At 36.7% G+C, this 18,500-nt stretch overlaps 1 protein-coding gene across 1 annotated transcript; it reads left to right on the top strand.

Moving 5' to 3' along the window:
* Nucleotides 1-3,338: 3,338 nt before the first annotated feature.
* LOC104518566 (calpain-7) lies at nt 3,339-18,436 on the top strand (the record flags this gene model as incomplete). The annotated part of the gene is made up of 11 exons (XM_010176356.1): nt 3,339-3,443; nt 5,139-5,296; nt 7,475-7,542; nt 8,669-8,869; nt 10,385-10,471; nt 11,341-11,467; nt 12,230-12,315; nt 13,228-13,321; nt 14,915-15,061; nt 16,721-16,827; nt 18,316-18,436. Coding segments are annotated over exons 1-11 (1,275 nt in total), but the record flags the coding sequence as incomplete, so codon positions are not given.
* Nucleotides 18,437-18,500: the final 64 nt, after the last annotated feature.

Raw genomic sequence — 18,500 nt, 5'->3', positions numbered from 1 at the left:
CGGTCCTTGACAAGTGGATACGGACGCTTCCTCTAGCTGCTGGAGACAGAAGGTGCTTCTCGGGAAGGAAGCTTCGTCGGAACCCGACTGAAAACATCTCTGCCCCTCTGGTTCTCCAGTTTCATTCCTGGTGCCTCCCCATCCTGAAGGGCTGCCCGGTTTTCTGTTGGGGATGTAAGCACAGAGCATTTTGGAGAGCTGCAAGTGGGCATGTTGCAGATCTTGAGTGTGCAGCTGGAAGCAACTCTGTTGTATAATCAGTCATCAAATAAGTAGAGAAGTGCCCCATGAAATATAAGGTGCTCAACAGTGAGCTAGCTTCAGATCACAAGCTACCTGTGACATGTTTTTAATCACGTGAATATTCTTTCTGTTAGGGATCTGATTTTATTATTTTAATAACAGCTTCAAGCTGGTGTAACCAAAGGTGCGATGAAGTTGATTCAGTGTCTTGCTCAGTCTCTATAGACTTACTACCGGTATTTAGTAGCTTCTCTGCAACCATTATGCGTTTTTCTACTTGTGTAAGTTGTCTTATTTTGTTGGATTTATGTTTTGCAGAGTTACATTAAAGTTTCATATCCCACTGGCTTTACTTTTCACTTGCAAGGAGGGATTTCTTTGAGGCCTGTATTTGTCCTTGTTGCACTAATCATTCCACATATTCTATTATCCTGCCAGACTAATCCTTTTCCACAACTTACCAACAACTCTGCAGTTGGCCTTTTACTTCCTGAGTTCTAGGTGTCCTTGAAATGTATGAAAAGCATAGTGTTATTTTCATGGTGGCCTATGCATGTAAATATTAAAGGATGAGAAAAGAAGTATCTTTTTTTTTTTTTTTCTTTTAACCTGGTTGTTAATGTAGGGTGAGCTAAGTTTATATATGCAAAAGTTACAGTTACCCATAATAATACTGATAATAATACTGATCAGTTCTGTGCTTATCAGCAGTTGTGTGCATATGGTCTGGCAGCTGTGCACAGTGCTACTTTATTACAGTACACTTCTCAATATAGCTGGAAGAAATTATTGAATGCTCTTCAGAAAAAAAATAATCTTTTTGTGCAAACAATCACACCTGTATGCTTTTGTACAGTATATGGAAAATCTTTTTCACTTGCTGCATATGTGTGATATTCTTGCTAAATTAAATAATGTGTCCCTAGCAGTCATGGTGCACCTGCAGCTACATGTGACAAAGAGAGTATAATCTAGAAAATGTTTTCTGGTTTGCAAAAGCTGGGCCACAGAGCAGCATGGTTATGGACACTGCTCGAACCAAAACTCTGCTGCTAAGATTTTTGGTATTCACGGGTGACTCTTGGCAGTCCAAGATTATGTGTTGACTCTTGTGCCAGATTAGGTTTGAACACCAACACCTTCACATATGTTAAGATCGGGGGGAGTTAGAGCTAATCAGCAGGTATTGTTAAATCAGAATTCTTTATGTATGATTTAGCCTAGATAGGTTTGGCTTTCTGAACTTTCAGTGTTAGCTGAAACAAGAGTAGTTAGAGAATATCGTCTAGTATTTTGGGGATACTTTATGCATTTCTTTGGATAGTGTAAATAAGCTCTGTCCTGTCACCAACTTTCTTATCAACTACTTTAAACGGTTCAGAGCCCACTGGTGCAATTACTAAGCATGTGGGTCAGTTTGGGTGCTGAACTGGATTCAGCGAGAACTCAACCTTAAGGATGAAGCATGGCAAGTACTACTCTGTTGTTACCAATAGACAACAAATGCACCTGTCTGGAATTCTTATGGCTAGCAAGCACTGTTTTCTTCCTGCTATCTTGTAATTTTCATAGATTCCTAGATGCTACATGCGAATCAGCTTAGGGTAACTTGCTAATAGTGTTCTACAGAAATGTGAGGAATGTATTTGGGCACCTGATAACTTCAGCAAAACTGCTGTAGACTGTTGCTAGGTTTGACTGTTGACCAGCAATTTGCAACTTGCAAACTGATGATCAGTAGTTAGCTTAGTGTGACTGTGACACACTACTCATGCCAAAGAACAGTAGCAGCATTGAAGAGATTATAAATACCAACTCTGAATTGCACATCCATCTTGTCACTGGAAACACTTGGCATGCTGCTCTGCAGGCAGTTGGTCAACTGCTTCAGTCCTGTAGAACTTTAATTTATAAAAGACGGTTTTCATTATGTTTACATCAGGCAGAACAGTTGTGCTTGAAATCACAGAAGCAACATCAATTATGCATTGTTTTTTGCAGCACTAGTTCTTTACGTCATATGTAGACAACTTACCATTATGGAACAGCATCTGTTTTGTCACATTTGTGCTTGTGATATGTCACAGACAAATGTATACATGTATCTATAGTGCATCAAACCATCCCCCCCACCCCAAAAAAAAAGTTGTATGCTAGACCTTAACAGTAGTTAACTGCTACATGTAAGTGGAGCAGTACTTCTATTTACCTTTCTGTTGCTGTGGACGTTTTATATGTTGTAATGTGGTGATGGATGTTGACAGGGAGCATGCAGTACCATAAAGCACGCAAGAGATCCTCTGGCCATGGCTCTGTGCTTGCCTGATACACAGCAGCCTATTCTGAGCACTGTCTTTATGGAGCAGCTCTCTGACAGTTGTTCTGCTTCTTATATACTCAGCCTGCTACGTGACCGCCTCCTCTTTTCTGCCACTGCTGGAAAGACAAGCACTGCCACAAAAGTGTGGGGTTTTTTCCATGCCAATAACGAGGAAAAAATTACCTGTGCTCCCGATCCTGCAACCAGTCTCCCTACTGACCTGAAGCCCTTCTTAATTGCTTCTGGAATTTTCTCTGTAATCTCGTCACTACCAGCTTGTATGACCAAAAGTGGGGAGTACTTTTATTATTACTTATTGCGAGTATTACTTATTATGGATATTACTTTCATTATTATCAGATTGAATGCAAAAAACCTGGTATGTAGCTTTTTTTTTTTTCCCCTAACCTTAAATCCACAATTTTAAAAATAAAAGGCAGTTTGTGGCTTGTGAGATTTACCTAGCTGATTTCAGTGCATGCTTGAAAAATTTTGCTTAAAATCTCCTAATTCTACACGTTACTATACAGACAGACCTAAGATCTGTCCTTATAGAACCTGGTTGTCCCATGTGTGAGAAATTGAACATGATCTCATTTATAACTTTAAACTTGTTCCTTCCTGCAGAATTTCCCTGCAGCCATTGAGTCTTTTTTGCAGATGCAGGGGCTTACTTTCATGAAATTCATGGTTGCTGTAGGCCCTCTGTTCACCGAAAATAATTTTCTAGGCAGCAAACATTAACTTTGTCTCAAATTCTTTTCCCTGCAGGAAGCTGCACAAGCCTTGATTTATGCTGGGATGGCAGGGTCCAACTTGGAAAATATTCAAGAAAAAATAAATGAGTACTTGGAGAGAGTTCAAGCTCTCCATTCAGCAGGTGGGTAAGGAGCTTTCTAATTAAACCTCTGCTTACATTAATTGAGTGGAAAGCCTTTTGGTGTTGTGAAATATGTATCAATGATGTTTGCTCTGTTTTTCATTATTCTAATTTCCTTGTCCTTTGTGAAAGACCACAAATACAATGAGCACATCAGTGCTTTGAATTGTGATACATAAGAAATGAAGCGGAGACTTACTTCCTAATGGCTTGGGTATTCTTTTCTTTTTAATACTCTTAGGAACAGCATCTACAGAACAAACCTGAGAAAGTAATTAAATATAGCTATAAAAATTGATCAGGAACAAATAAAAACTCGCATCTAAGCCTCAGCTGCATGGTGGATTTGAAGCAAGTGGGTTCTGGTATTTATGTAGAATTACTAACTTTGAGAGGGCGAAAGAGCTCTTTGCTCTCATAAGGATTTCCTTGTTTGATCCAGTTTCAGTGTTTGTGCTTAAACCAGAATCTGAAATTTTTGCACACCTGCAATTCTCAATTCATGGAATCATTTGTCAGAAAGATATCTTGGGAGGTCTATAGACAAATCTCCTGCTCAAAGCAGGGTAGACATTGTTTTTTGAACCAGGTTGCTCAGGTGCAGTCAGGTCCTGAAAACACCTAAGGACAGAAATTCCAGGTGCCCCTGGGCCCCAGTTGTCTTTCTAGTGATTTTAGAGAGATAGATATATATATATATATATATATTTGAATTCTCCTCTATTTCAAATCATAGCCACTGGCTCTCATTCCCTTTCTTTGCACCGCAGTGAAGAGCCTGAATCCATTTTCTTGATAACCTTGCAGTTACTGGCAGGTTGCTATTAGGTCCCTCCAAAGCCATCTCTCCTCCTGGCTGGACAAGCCCTGCTCCCTCAGCTTCTTCTCAAAAGGCTAAGTCTTCCAGCTGCAACCATCATGAAGGACCTGAGATGGAACGTGGTATTCCAGATACAGTCTACTGAGTACTGAGTAGAGGATGTTAATCGCTTCCTGCCTATCTCCTAGTTGTGCTCCTGCTGACACAGCCCAGGGTGCTGTTAACCTTCATCACTGCCAGGGTCCTGCTGGCTTTGGCTTACCCAGCTGTCCCCCAAGGACTCTAGGCCCTTCTTGGCAGAGCTGTACCCTGCAGGGTGTTAGTCTGTCCCAGACACAGGGATTTGTTCTGGTTGAATTTCCTGAGGTTCCTGTCAGCCTGTTACTTTACCTTGTCTGTGTCCCTTTGAATAGCAGCTGCGTCCTTGAGTGAATGGGTTTGCTGGGGTCTGCAGCTTTGATGAAGCTACACTACATCTTCTCCTTCAGGTCATTGACGAAGGTGTTGAACGAGACAGACACCTAAGGAACGTGTGTATTGCAACACGTGATGTGTTTTCACAAATGATGCAATATTTTACATAATTAAACTACCTTGTTCTTAGTGTAGTGTGAAAGAGATTTTATTTACATTATTTGACATGTGAAATGAGAGTTTATTTCTGCTTTGGGGGGGGAGGTGAGGGAGGTGGCAGAGAGGGAAATGTTTTCTTGTCCGTGTGGAAGTGTTTTTAGAAAAGTTTAGAAAGATTTGCTTTCCAGCCAAAAAATATGTATTACCCATCTGATTAGAACTGCTACTGTTTCAGTGTCATGTTAAGGATGTTTTCACACATCTGCTGCTGTAGAAAGTTAAATACTTTCTTTTTCATTTAGTTCAGTCACAGAACACAGATCCTCTGAAGTCAAAACAACAGTTGGACTTGGAGCGTGCTCACTTCCTAGTTACACAGGCATTTGATGAAGATGATAAAGGCAATGCAGAAGAAGCTATAGAGTTGTACACAGAAGCGGTGGAACTCTGTTTGAAAACAGTATGTTAAGCTACAGGTTAACTTGGTGGAATTATGTGATGGTAAGAAATTCTTCCACTTACACAAGTGACTGACCCTTAAAGACTGGCTTAAAAATGGAGTACCTGTATTTCTAAAAACTATTTTTTTGGTCTTTTTTTCCCCTTTTTTTTTTTTTAGTGTTTCTTCCAGTCTTTATGTTATGTTGCTATTCAACACTGTAAATTTATGGGGACTTGCAATTTATGTGTTTTCCTTTAACTGGATTATACTAAAAACTAGAAATATTTTGGAACTTTTTTATGTTAATTTTTTGCCCTGGAGCAAATGCAACACTAAAACAGAAAGTAAAAGCAGTTAAAACTGAAAATTATTTGCTAATATGTCAGCTATAATTCTTTCTGACTCCATTAAAAGAAGTAATTTAAGGGAAATTTTTATGTAGCACTTTCTGAAAACGTAACCATCTACTAACGTCAAAACTAGTAAAAATATTACTTGATTACTCAGTGCTTAACATTAAAGGTGTTACAAATGAATTCAATTCACACTGAAGTTAATGGTAGGGATGAATTGGCCTTTACATAAATGATGGAGAATATAATTACAGGTACTGCTTTTTTCCCTTAAGTTCATTTGCCTTAACTAACTCATTACAGGAAGAGCTCACCATCATAGTGTAACTCCACCAAGTCTGTTTTGATTTTTCCCTTTCTTCCCTTTTTACAATGTAAATATATGTGGGTTGTTGGGAGGGGAATGTTACTTTTGCTACATTCTGGAGTGAAATCTTATTTTTCTGAATTCTGTAAACTGGTTTTATGTAAGCTAAAAAAAAACCTGGTGATACAGTGTGACTTGATCAAGAGTGAGTAGAACTGCTCTAGTTTTTCCACTTTTGAGGTGTTGGAGCAAAACGTCTTCAGTCTATTGCATAAAACTTACTGCAGCAGCAGACTGTTTTTCCTCTGCTGTGGGATTGATACTGTCAATCTATTACTTACATATATAGAAGTTTGTCTGAAATGTTCTCATATTAACAACTGCTTTTATTGGGTATTTTGTTAGGTACAGATACTGCTGAAATTTCTTTTAATCTTGACTAGCATATTATTTTGTTAAGGTAACTGTAGGCTTCATCCCTTGGGGTGATCAAAAAGTCCCTTCTTCCCAGGATGAAAGAAGATTGAAGCTATCTTGAAGCTTTACTTCTTTCTTTCTCCTCAGTATATTCAGGTGGAGAGTTTTGTTTCTTCCTTACCCTTGAAGTACTCAGAGAGCAGCCACTCCTCCTTTTCTATGGCTGACTTGTAGATGGGTTTGCTGATGTTCCATCTCCACTTATTACCTTCATACATCTTTCAGAGTCTTTTCAAAGTTGCTTGTAGAGGCTGTTTCTAGTTTTGTTTCTTGGGGTGAAAGTAGCTTGCCTTTTTTTTAACTCAATTGACCTAGCTGACCTGGGAGAATCAGTCAAGGTACAAAGCTAGAGCCTGAAACCTGCTTCTGAGTCACATAAGCTACACCTCATGTTGTGCCTCTTGCAGATTGCTTAGCTGCAGTAGCCATGCTTCATCTGTAAGGGAAACAAAAGCATAAACTGCTTGTATGAGTAAACTGTCATAACTGACCTCCCAAATGGGCACAGAAGTTAGCACTCTTGACGTTCTGTTTTGGTGCCCTGTCATAGAGTATTTTATACCTTAGACATGCAAGAACAAGATTTTTAACTTGCAAGCAATCTTGTTTGTATTTTATGAAATTAAACATTCAAATTTTTTTTTTTCCTAAGTTACCATGATTATTTTTGACTTGTTTGGGGAAAGTAATTGGAATATATCTAAACTTGGTAGTACACCTAACATTTGTTTTTGTCTTCTTTCTGCCCATAATGTTTTAATATGGTTAATTCTTCTGGCAGTTTTTTTGTATATACAGTGTTGCCCACGCTGAAGAATTTTAAAAATCGCTTTAATTCGTTGAGCATTCAGTAGACCAGCAGACTGATACCTGCTTACTTAGTATGCTTTTTATGTTGAGATTTTAAAAAAAACCATATTTGCTCATTTCAAAAGAGAATTTGAAAAAATAGCTAGTTACTATTCTCTGTAATCTATAAGTGTGGAATTTGACAAACGGAGCCTATAAAACCTGCAGGTTTTTTGGATATGTAGCTTTTTCTTTTCTTTTGCACTTAAGGCTACTGAAACTTCAGAAGCAGGCCTCCAGTCAAAACTGAAACAGCTGGCTCGACAAGCATTGGATAGGTGAGTATTGCCAATGTTACTAAACATACTTGTTGTCAGGAATAAGTGAAATCTCTGAGTAAAATTCTCAATCTAGCATGTCTGTTCTGTACTTCAGAGTATGGATTCTGGGTAAACCTACCTCCTGTAGAGTTCTCCTGGCAGATAGCTGCCAGCTGCTGTAACCTTGAATATAGTAGCTGTTGTGCCAACCCTCTAGGAGTCTTGGGACACGCAGAATTAGGAAAGGACTGTGTATTCGTTAGTACCAGTGCACTACTTCAGTCTTCAGAGACATAAACCAGAGGATTCTACTACAATTTTTGGCTTCTATAAAAATGCTGAATCCAGTCCAGCGCTGAGTCAAGGTGCCAGCATCCCTCCATAAGGAAGATGGCTTGGAAACTGGGAAGTACTTACCTTGACAGTATCAATCTAATTATATAGGTAGATCTAGTGGAGTGGAGTCTGTCTGAAACAAGTTATGCAATTGTAGGTTCAACGTAACTCCTTAAATCAGCTTCATGATGGTGAATAACAGACTATATTGGGCTAAGTTTCAGTATAAGCTGGTTTTCAGCACTTCTTGGTCTGTGTACAGAAAAAACCCCACATTTTGCATATGTGTGACTATCCAGTAGCTTAATGCGACAACAACAAAATATGTCTCCTGAATATCCAGTCTTCAAGCAGTTGAAATGCTGGATTGTGAGAGAGCTAGTGGGTTTTTTCTCTATTGTAACTGCTAGACAAATTAAATCCTGAAGATATGAGAGGACACAAATCAGTTTTCTGTGTGTTTCAGTGGTCTTATTCTGAGGTTCCAGGTAATGAACCCCTACACAAATTCTTCTATTAGTATATTTTAAAGGCAACATAAATCTAATGAGTTCTGCCAAAAGTAGCTTATATATGAATTGGAAATGCTATATTTTAATTTATTCTAGAACAGGAAAATAAAGAAGTACTGGCATCAGAAATTTATGGGTTTGGGGGTTTTTTTTAAAGGAAAAATGATATTGGTCACCTTGAGCATTTGTTAATTCAGTTTAACATATGTGGGAACATGAACCAAGCAAATCAATAATTGAACCATGACTTTATTTTTATCATTGTTGTAAGCAAAATGCATTTTTATTTGCTTTAGAGCAGAGGCACTGAAGGAATCTGTATCAAAGTCATCTCAGAAGGAGAAGTCAACTGCAGCTAAACCAAATCAGCCAGTCAGGACATTCTTTCCTTTGGGACCTGATTTTTCTTTAAATGATAAACCACAGACAATCCGAGCAGTACAAGCTAGTGAATCTCAAGGTCAGAGATACACTGCAGAGGAGATTGAAGTACTCAGGTAAGTTCCAGACAAGTTTTCCAAAATGTTATCATTTGTGCATCTTTACAGTAGACTCACACCCTTTGTGCATCTTACACAGTAGACTGAAACAGCTGAAGTATGAGGTATATAAACAGAGGGCTGGAAAACCACATCTTACAAACCCCATTGCTGGTATTACCTGCACATTAATAAATGCTTGTATTCTCTACAGTAATGGAATTAGTGGCTTTTATTCACGGAGTACTTTCCAGAGTGTATTTAGAAGACAATTTATTTTAACTGACTGCCAGGATTATTTTTCATAGTCTTATTTTTGTATGTTAGACACAACCTACCTGACTTAGTTCATGAAAGATCCAGCTCTGAGAAGTCAAGGTACAAAAATGTTTGTATAGGTTATACAACTACTGCTTTACTGGAAATTGAGGAAGCATATTTTGTAGGACTGTGATTTCTGTTACATCCTGTTCCTTTTGCTTTGATTTTTATTATAGGAGGAATAAGCTACAGATAATCCATAAAACCTTTAGCCAAAATAATGAATTTTTAAAACTATCAAAGATATCTAAAAAAAATAAATGCATTGTCTGATAGGTGTTTCAGCCTTCCTCCTCCCCACGCAATAAAAATATTGTGACAGAGGTGATGCTCAACACTGTCCAGGATTTGATCATAAAACATTTAGTCTGTTGACTTGAGGGGACTTAAATGTACTGAGGATATGGTCATGAAGATAGAAATGTATATGTGTTTGAAAAGTTGTAGAGAATTAAGAATTGCCTTATTAAAATTCCAATTTTTTTCCTCTTGTAGCACCTGTGCAGTGAATGTTTCTAGTTTTGTGGATGGTTTGGGTGTTTTGGGTTTTTTTATTGTTGTTGTTTAAGTCTTGCAAGAGAACTTCAAGTTGTTCCACATTTTTAATCATCATTTGATTTAAAAATATTTCACTTACCTTTTCCAGTTAACTCCTTGTTTGAAACTTAAATTACATTGACATATGATTCTAATTTTTTTAGAATGTGTTCTGTGTGCTTTAGTCAAAAATGTACTAATAAAAATGTGCAGTATTTTTTTAATTGTCATTTGACAAAAGTGTTCCAAAATACTGCCACAATTAGATGAATTCTAAGTGTTGCTAATAGTTAAGTGCTGTCAACTTATCCTAAGACACTCTTTAATGAGAGGCTTAAGGAACTTGAGAAATTCTGTTTAGACAAACATAGTTTTGAATGTGACTTCTAGAACTATGAAGAGGTTTGTGGCTGATGATAATTTCTGTCCTGGCATGGTGACTTGTCTGCAGGTATGTACTTCCAGGATTAGTGACCGAGCCATCAAGTACTGCACCTTTCAAACCCAACTAAATACAGTGGTTGTTTCGTTTTCAAGAGGTAGACATCTTGTTTTCAGAAGCACTGTGTCTTGTTAGTTTTTAAAAAATAATTTTGTTGTTACCTACTGGAACGTAGTCTTTGAAAGATGATACATAGGTTTGTAACTATATTGTTTTTTTCTTACAACTTGCAGGAAAACTTCAAAAATTAATGGCATTGAATATGTACCTTTCATGAGTGTTGATCTGAGGGAACGTTTTGCCTTCCCTATGCCATTTTCGTAAGTGTGATTCAATTACTGAACTTTGCTTTTGTTTTTCTTTCCAAAGCTTTCCCATATTTGATATTTCTATGTTTTGTTTTTCAGAGTTTAAAATTGTTTAAGAAGACTTTTAAGCATTATTTAGGCAGAGATATTTAAATATTACCACTTCCTTTTTCCAGTCTGATCTTGAAACTGTTTAATGTTAGCTGATCTTACTCTGCAGTGCTTTTGCAGTTGTGTCTTCAGGCCTATGAGGAAAACACTGTATTTGGGTTTTTGGAATGCTGGGCCGGCAGCTTGGGTCGGTTTCCTGATTCTGCTTCATGCTCATGAGTTTAGCTCCCCCTGCCTCAGTTACCTGTAAAATGAAGGTGATAACCATTTCCTCTGTAAAGGACTATTCTGAGAAAATTATATGTAACTGCTAGAGCTTTGTTCATGAGATTCATTCATAATAATATGTTAAGATTGCTGAGCTAAAATAGACAGACACCTGAGCTTGGTTTGTTTGGTTTTGGTTTTGGTTTGGTTTTTTTTCAATTTTCCACTAAAGAGGATTGACAAGCCTCAATATTTTCAGAACTGAAGAAACTTTTTATTATTACTCTGAAATATATTAAGAATTAGTTTCTGCTCTTGTTCAGTCCTGTATGAAGGAAGCTCTTGGGTTTTATTTAATGTTTTTGCTTTTTTTAACCTAAAAATCTCAAACACAGCAGCAGTATTCTTTGAAATTGTTTTACAGCTCCATATACAAAGGTGTGCAATTGTTCTGCACATATTTTGCACCATCTATCAGACATATATAAGACTGGACATGCCACGAAAAGCTTTTCTAAACTGACATTGATTTTAATTCTACTTTTTTTCTCTCTTAAATCTAGTGATAAATGTGGAAAATTGCCATTATCTCCCAAACAGAAAGCAATGTTTGCCAAGTGGGTGCGACCAGATGACATAACAAATAACCCTACAATGATTTATACTGTGTCAAGTTTCAGTATAAAGCAGGTAAATTGTTCCTAAAGAGAAATACATGCTGTTAGCAACTTATTGCAGGGCATGTAAAACCTTCTTGTTCAAAAAGGAATCCCCAAATGTGAAAGTGTTTTCCTTGGCTCTCATGAGATTACATAAATAAATAAATAAATAAATAGTATCGCTTTGGTTTCCATGCACAATAAACAGGTGTGTTAGAAGTGGAAGTGAAAAACAGAATTTGAATTCCAGATTAAAATCCTGTTTTCTAGAAATAGTGGTAAGGTTAGTATGAAAAAAGGCAAGGTGTACTCTGCAGCAAATTGTTCACTTAATTTACTGCATGGAAAAAGCAATGCACAAGACTTTTACATTTTTATTTTACAGCAAGCAGAGTGGCCCGTTGAGAATATTGGAAATGTCTTGTTTAGTGTTAAGTTGCAGATGGCCCAAGCTATTCTGAAATCAGCGAGAGGTTATGCCATTGGATATGATTTGTATTATGCAGGGTGTTTTGGGGAGGAGGGAGTAAGTGTGAGTGAATACTGAGGTATCTGCACTTGCCTCTCTGATTGTCATCATAATTCCAACTCTGGTTTGCTCTGTAGGGACCTCACATTGAGCAAGCATACATTTCTTGCCTTTTTATTAGTAACTTTGCTTCTCTTGATTCAAATCCTTTCCCTTTTGAAGGGAATTACTAACTGACAATTTTCCTTCCCTCCACATACCCCGTTTGTCTTTCAGTATCTAAGTTATTACTAAATGTCTTCACTGTTTTTCTTTTCCTTATAGACAATAGTGTCAGATTGTTCTTTCGTGGCATCACTAGCTATCAGTGCAGCATATGAAAGAAGATATAACAAAAAATTGATCACAAGGTAGGTAGTTGTTGCTTTCTAAGATCTTTTCAGACTTCATACTGACAAGCTTTTGCAGTATGTTCTGTGACAGTTGGACACAGTAAAAACTAGCATTAGTTTCACCTTAGTCTCCCTGGGACTCATGTGGCTTTAGCACTTCCGAGAGGGAAGCCAACTTTATATAGATGTGGATACAGACACTAGAATCTACCTTCAGATGTGCTTTGAGGATGAATAAATAGTTTGGAAAGTTTTGTTTGGTTTTTAATAAGAATTTTACTTACAATGCTTTATAGGTTTATTTTCCTACTTTGATATACCAAGTGCTGTGTAACAGGTAGTCCATCTTGCACCTCATTGCAGAATTAATGTTAACAACGCTATCTTAGTTCCACTTGACTAGCACCCTGTGATAAATTTGGCATAAGTCCGGAAGATTCTGTTGGGAACCTGTTGACAGACCAGTGTGTGAACATTGTTCCTGGATTTTTTTTATTTTAATCTACATTTGTTAGAACTGAACTTGTGTTCTTTTCAAGAGCACTGAGTTCTGCACTGTCTTCTTCAAATGTTTGAGTTGTTATTCAGGCAAAAACTGTATTTATACTACAGATATGTAAATACCATTTGTTTAATAGTAAGATAAATTTGTTTGCCTTGTTTCTGTCAGAGAAACAATTGGGTTACTCATGTTATTTTTGTTATTATATTAGGCAGAGAACTGCAGCTAGAGCAAGGCTTGAAAAATACAATTATTTAAACATAACTGTCATTTTTACTAAATTTGAGTTTTTTCATTAGAAATTCCTTATTTATGTTCAGTGTAAATTCCAGAAACAGACTATGTTAATCCCACTTTTTTTCTTATCAGTGTATGTACAGCCAAGTCATTTATATCAAAATTTCCTCCATTTTGTTTTTTTCTAACAGTATAATTTACCCTCAGAATAAGAAAGGAGAACCAGAATATAATCCATGTGGCAAATACATGGTGAAGCTTCACATTAATGGTGTACCTAGAAAGGTAAATGGTTTGGGGGAGACTTAATAATGTTACTGTTTAAGTAAGTCATATATTTTAAAGGCTTGATCTGCTTCACTGTGAAGCTACTCTTGCATAGCAAAAACTTTAGATATGTTTTGCTGGGAAGCGGTTTTTAAGTGTTAAACCTTTTTAGATTCATTTTGGTTGTGCAGTATGTAAAAGAATGTAGGTATTTCTTCTACAGACATTCACGAGAACCCACGTTAACTGCATTTAAAAATCTTTATATTTCTTAGAAGAATTATGAAAACCACACAGAAACAAAATTATGCATCCCATATTTATGAATAGAGGGTGCAAGTAATCCACTTTTCTACTTCATCTTAGACAGGAAGTTACAGAACTAAAAAGTATGGAGAGGGACATCCAGGAAGAGTAAAGACATGGAATGACCACAGACAAATAACTCAAATGACCCCAGATTTTTAGTAAGGGGAGGAGATGCCTGAAGATTATGATGGAACTTTGTAAACTCAAACAACTTCATTTTCTTTTCAGTGCAATAAATAAGGGCATAAAATAATGTATTTCTTCATATAGCACTGTAGCACTGATTATTGCAGACCACAGTGACTGATTAATGTTTATGGTTGTTCAGAAGTCGAGTGGTCATGTTCATGGGGCGAGGGAGTAAAGGGAATGTCCTCAAAGGCTATTAATTGCTAAGATATGACCTCTGGATCAGGAAGTCCTTGAGTTGCAAAATTCTGGAATCTGAACGAGTGTTTCAGGGAAGTATCATTTGTGTTCTTGCCTTGCTCTTAATACTCCTTCCAAAATATCTCCTAATGGCTGCTTTTTGTTAGGTTGAATGGCCATTTGCTTTTCTGAGAAAAGCATTATTCATTCCTGCACAGGCCAGATTTGACCAGAAAATGTGCTGTGTTGGTAGCCTGTATTGGTAACTGACTAATGCCAACATGAAACTGAAACATCTCTTCTGGGAAACTGCTTCAGACCACTACATGTACTGCACTAACAATCCATAATAATGCCAAATATATTCTACCTAATTTAAAGAAGAAATGTTAATACTTTCATAACTGCTACTTTGGGTGGTTTTTGTTTGGGTTTTTTTTTTTCTCCTTTTCGGAGAGAAGAAATTTAAATCTGAAGTAGAGGCTATGAAAGTGATGCAACACATAGTTCGTTTCCGTATAGATAAATAACTGATTATTTTTCTGCTGACTACTAAGCATGGTCCATGCTCTGTTTCCTAATTAGGTGAAGGATATTGTTAGGCTTTTCTCTTCTTTTTCTAATGCTCATAATTACACTGAAATTTTCTGTGGCTACATTTTTCAGTAGGTATTAGACACTTTACACAGGGGAAAGCAAGGTGCGTATCACAGGTCACCCAGTGGACCAGTGCAAGTAGGAGCTGGCAATAGAGTTTCTTATTCACTTGGGCAAACCACTGCAGGATTGACAAAGGTGTCAGCATCAGAGAGTGATGGTCAGATCTGGCTATCTGAGAAACTGTATATTAATGAGGGTTTGGTTTTATTTTTTAAAATATCCAAAATACTTTATTAGCTTTATGATGATTTTTCATTTGTTTATTTCACACAGGTAATCATAGATGACCAGTTACCTGTTGATCATAGTGGGGAACTGCTCTGCTCTTATTCTAACAATAAGAATGAATTATGGGTATCGCTAATAGAAAAGGCTTACATGAAGGTCATGGGAGGATATGATTTTCCTGGATCAAATTCTGTAAGTACTAGATTATTTCTAAGAGGCAAAAGTTCCACTTAGATAATCTTGGGTCAAATAACTTTCCTTGTAGTGAAATAATTTAATTTCTTGGGGAGGCAAGTATTGGGTGTGACGTTTTCTAATATATTTTTTTCTGTTTCTTTCTTTCACAAATATGCTTAGCTGTACTTGATGAGATTTATTCCACCAAAATAGAATAAGCAAGACATCTTGATGGGCAGTTCTCTGACTGCAGGATTGGCACTTATGGTTGGGAAATATATATGTTTATATAGAGTCTAGATTAAAGTGTTGGGTAAAAGATTTTTTTTTTCCCATATCAATACTGCTGATTTTGGTTTCTAACTGTTGTTCAATATATAGGACAGTTCTCCCTCATTAGGTAGGGGAGCCAGCTAGGAAAGGAACAGGCTAGTCATTTAGTACATGTCTATAGAGGGAGTAAGTACTTTGATCTGTGAAAGTTTGTTTATCAGATTGTTCCACTCATTTACATAAATATGTAATGGGTTCCTCTAATGTGGTTACTAAAGGAACAGTCATCATACTGCAGCTAGGCTGACATGCAAATTGTTCTTTTAAAAAGGGCAGGTTTACTCATATGAGCAGCCTACATAATCTGTTTTCGTTACTTAGGAAGTGTTTCTGCTTTTAATTTAAAAGCCTTTAAAATTTTAGCAGTATATTGTTTATTTCATGGTGCTGTTCACATTCTAGTTGATGTCCTGATATTCATGTTCTTGGAAGGTATACTAGGTAATTATCACCTTTTGAAAAAATATTATGGAGACAAAAGTGGCTTTATATGAGGGGTAAATGTGGCATATGTTTTTATGTATGTTTATGTCAATGTTGGGCTACTTTATTTTGGAGGACAGAAGCTGGTGAGAATAGTCATGTTTTATTCCCATTGTCATCCTCTAACTTGCTATCTGGAAAAACAGCTTGACTTGTGACATTTAATGTCCACCCTTCCTGCCCCCTCTGCTTTCAACTGTATTACAGCTTCCTTGTATAATCAGGGTTTCTTTCTGGCTGTGTTGTAATTCAAGTTCCCACCCACCAGGGCTGGTTATTGACACTTCAAGCATTTATAGTCGCTGCTTTTGCTTTGAGAAGTACAAAGCAAAAGAAAAGGGAATAAGCAATATTTCAAGGAGATTAAATGAGGAGATTAAAGCATCTTTTTATGGAAATACATGTCAGAGTTGGCTTTACCAAAAAGAATATGAAACCCAAACCCAGAGGCTTAGAAGTAAAACTTAAATTATTTAAAATGCATATATAATAGCAAGGTTCCAAATAGTGCTTCTGAGACTGTGCTTTAAAATGAACGAAATAAATACAACACATCATAAAATTGCTCATTCTATTATGATTCTATTGCTCTGAAATTCCAGTTTCTTTCATCAGTTCACTTTCTGCCTTTTTTGTCTGTTTTTGAGAGGCTTTGGAAATCTTGTCCTAAACTAATCAAATAAGTTTTTGGTTTGTTGGGTTTTTTTTAATATACTCTTAATCTTGAGCCTTTTATGTGTGGAGATATATTGTTACTTGTGTATACTTGATTTCTTTCATTTTATAATTTGTGTACAGACATCATATGTTTATAGATGGATTATCTATTCTGATTTCTTTTGAATGCTTGAATTTCAGAATATTGATCTCCATGCACTGACTGGTTGGATACCTGAAAGAATGGCTATGCACTCTGACAATCAAGCTTTCAATAAAGATAGTACTTTCAGAATGCTTTATCAGAGGTAGAAGTTTGTTCTTTCCTAAGTAATTAAAATGCTTGCTGTGTAGTAGCTGTATTACCAGTGTAAAAACAGTACACTCACCATAGATCCTTTGATAGAATTTTGGTAGTATGACAAGTTGTGCTTCATAAAACCTCCATATGCTTTCTGGAAGAAGCAAAGCTGGGGTATTAGTGGCTTAGATAAAATAGAAAAGTAAAATATTGTGGAATTTGTGGAATTTTGAGGCGATTTCTCTTCTTGGCATTTGAAAAAAAACCCAAACAACACTAGTCCATTTCTTCATGAAGAAAAAAGAATATAGAGTCAGAGAAGAGCAGCTTGGAACTCATATACAAGTTAAGTGTTTTAAAAGTAGAAGGAAACGTGCTCTGTGTTCCCACACAGTTCCCCAGAACTTTGGCATTGTTCTGCTGTCCTTAGCAAGCAGATACAATACAGTATTTCTAATCATATCACAAGATCTTGGTTATTGTGCCCCATCAGTAAAATGTACTGGAAGAGCAGCAAAAGTCTATCAAAACTGCAGTATTGATCTTCAGACCTACCATAACAGTTCTACTTATGGTGAATGATATAGCTGTAATTTATAAATGTCAGCTAGCAAGTTCCTTGACTTCTTTCAAAACTGTATTGTGCAACCAGTTTCTTATGCATGTCAGTGCAATAGAAGGGGGATATTCTGTTGGCTGAAACATCTGCATTCATTATAAAACAGCATGACTCACTTTCTAGAGTGCTTTTTCAGTTGGTTAGGAGCTCTCAGTTAGTTGTCAACAACTTTTCAAATATTCTGGCATTGTAATTTGGAGGTGTGACTGCGATTAGGATGGGATCTAGCCATTATCGCATCACTATCATTCACCTGTGCTAGACTGAAAGTGTGTCGACCCATAATTCAGTGGCCCTGTAAACTGGCTAGGGATGCTGAGTATGTACTTGGATTTTAGCATGGGCTGGAAAACATGCTAGTATGTCTTCACAACAATAATTGTTACAAAATTAACAATTGCAATTCAGAACAATTGCAGAACTCAGTAAGACCTCAGAACTGTAAGGCCTATGCTGGGGGACAGAGCTCCTTCAGAATCCTGGGAATGTGACAGAGTTGTTTATTTGCTATATGCAGTGTATATATGTGTTTACTAAGTGTATGCTAAGTATAGATGAAGCCACGTTTATGTTCAGCTGAAAATCTGTGAAGAATATCTTAAATAAGTGAAACATTGAATTTCAGGTTGATAAACGCTGATTTTTATTTTGTAATGAAAATAATATTTTTTCACTTAAAGCCTACACTTAAATATTGAAAGAAAATAGTTCCACTTCCTCAAGCTTTTTCAGGAGTGATTTCTGCTTACAAAAAACCCCTGTATTGCAGTTTTTATAAAGCAGGGTCATGCTAGTAGGTAGTGTAAAAACACGAACAAACAAAAAAAGCCACTTGCAAAATTTTAATTAAGCTATTTTTAACCTCTTTTTGAACAGATTTCACAAGGGAGATGTCCTTATCACAACTGCAACAGGGGTGATGTCTGAAGAGGAAGGAGAAAAATGGGGTTTAGTTCCAACCCATGCGTATGCTGTCTTGGATATAAGAGAATATAAGGTATCAAGTAAAACTGAAGGTGTTTTCAGATGTCTGAAACCTGTCTGCAATGTGATCACAGAAT

The sequence above is a fragment of the Antrostomus carolinensis genome, unplaced genomic scaffold (genome assembly GCF_000700745.2).
Source record: "Antrostomus carolinensis isolate BGI_N321 unplaced genomic scaffold, ASM70074v2 scaffold25579, whole genome shotgun sequence".
In the NCBI taxonomy this organism is placed as follows: domain Eukaryota; kingdom Metazoa; phylum Chordata; class Aves; order Caprimulgiformes; family Caprimulgidae; genus Antrostomus; species Antrostomus carolinensis.
Note: the sequence above shows the minus strand (reverse complement) of the source record. Positions and strands in the feature narration are given on the sequence as shown.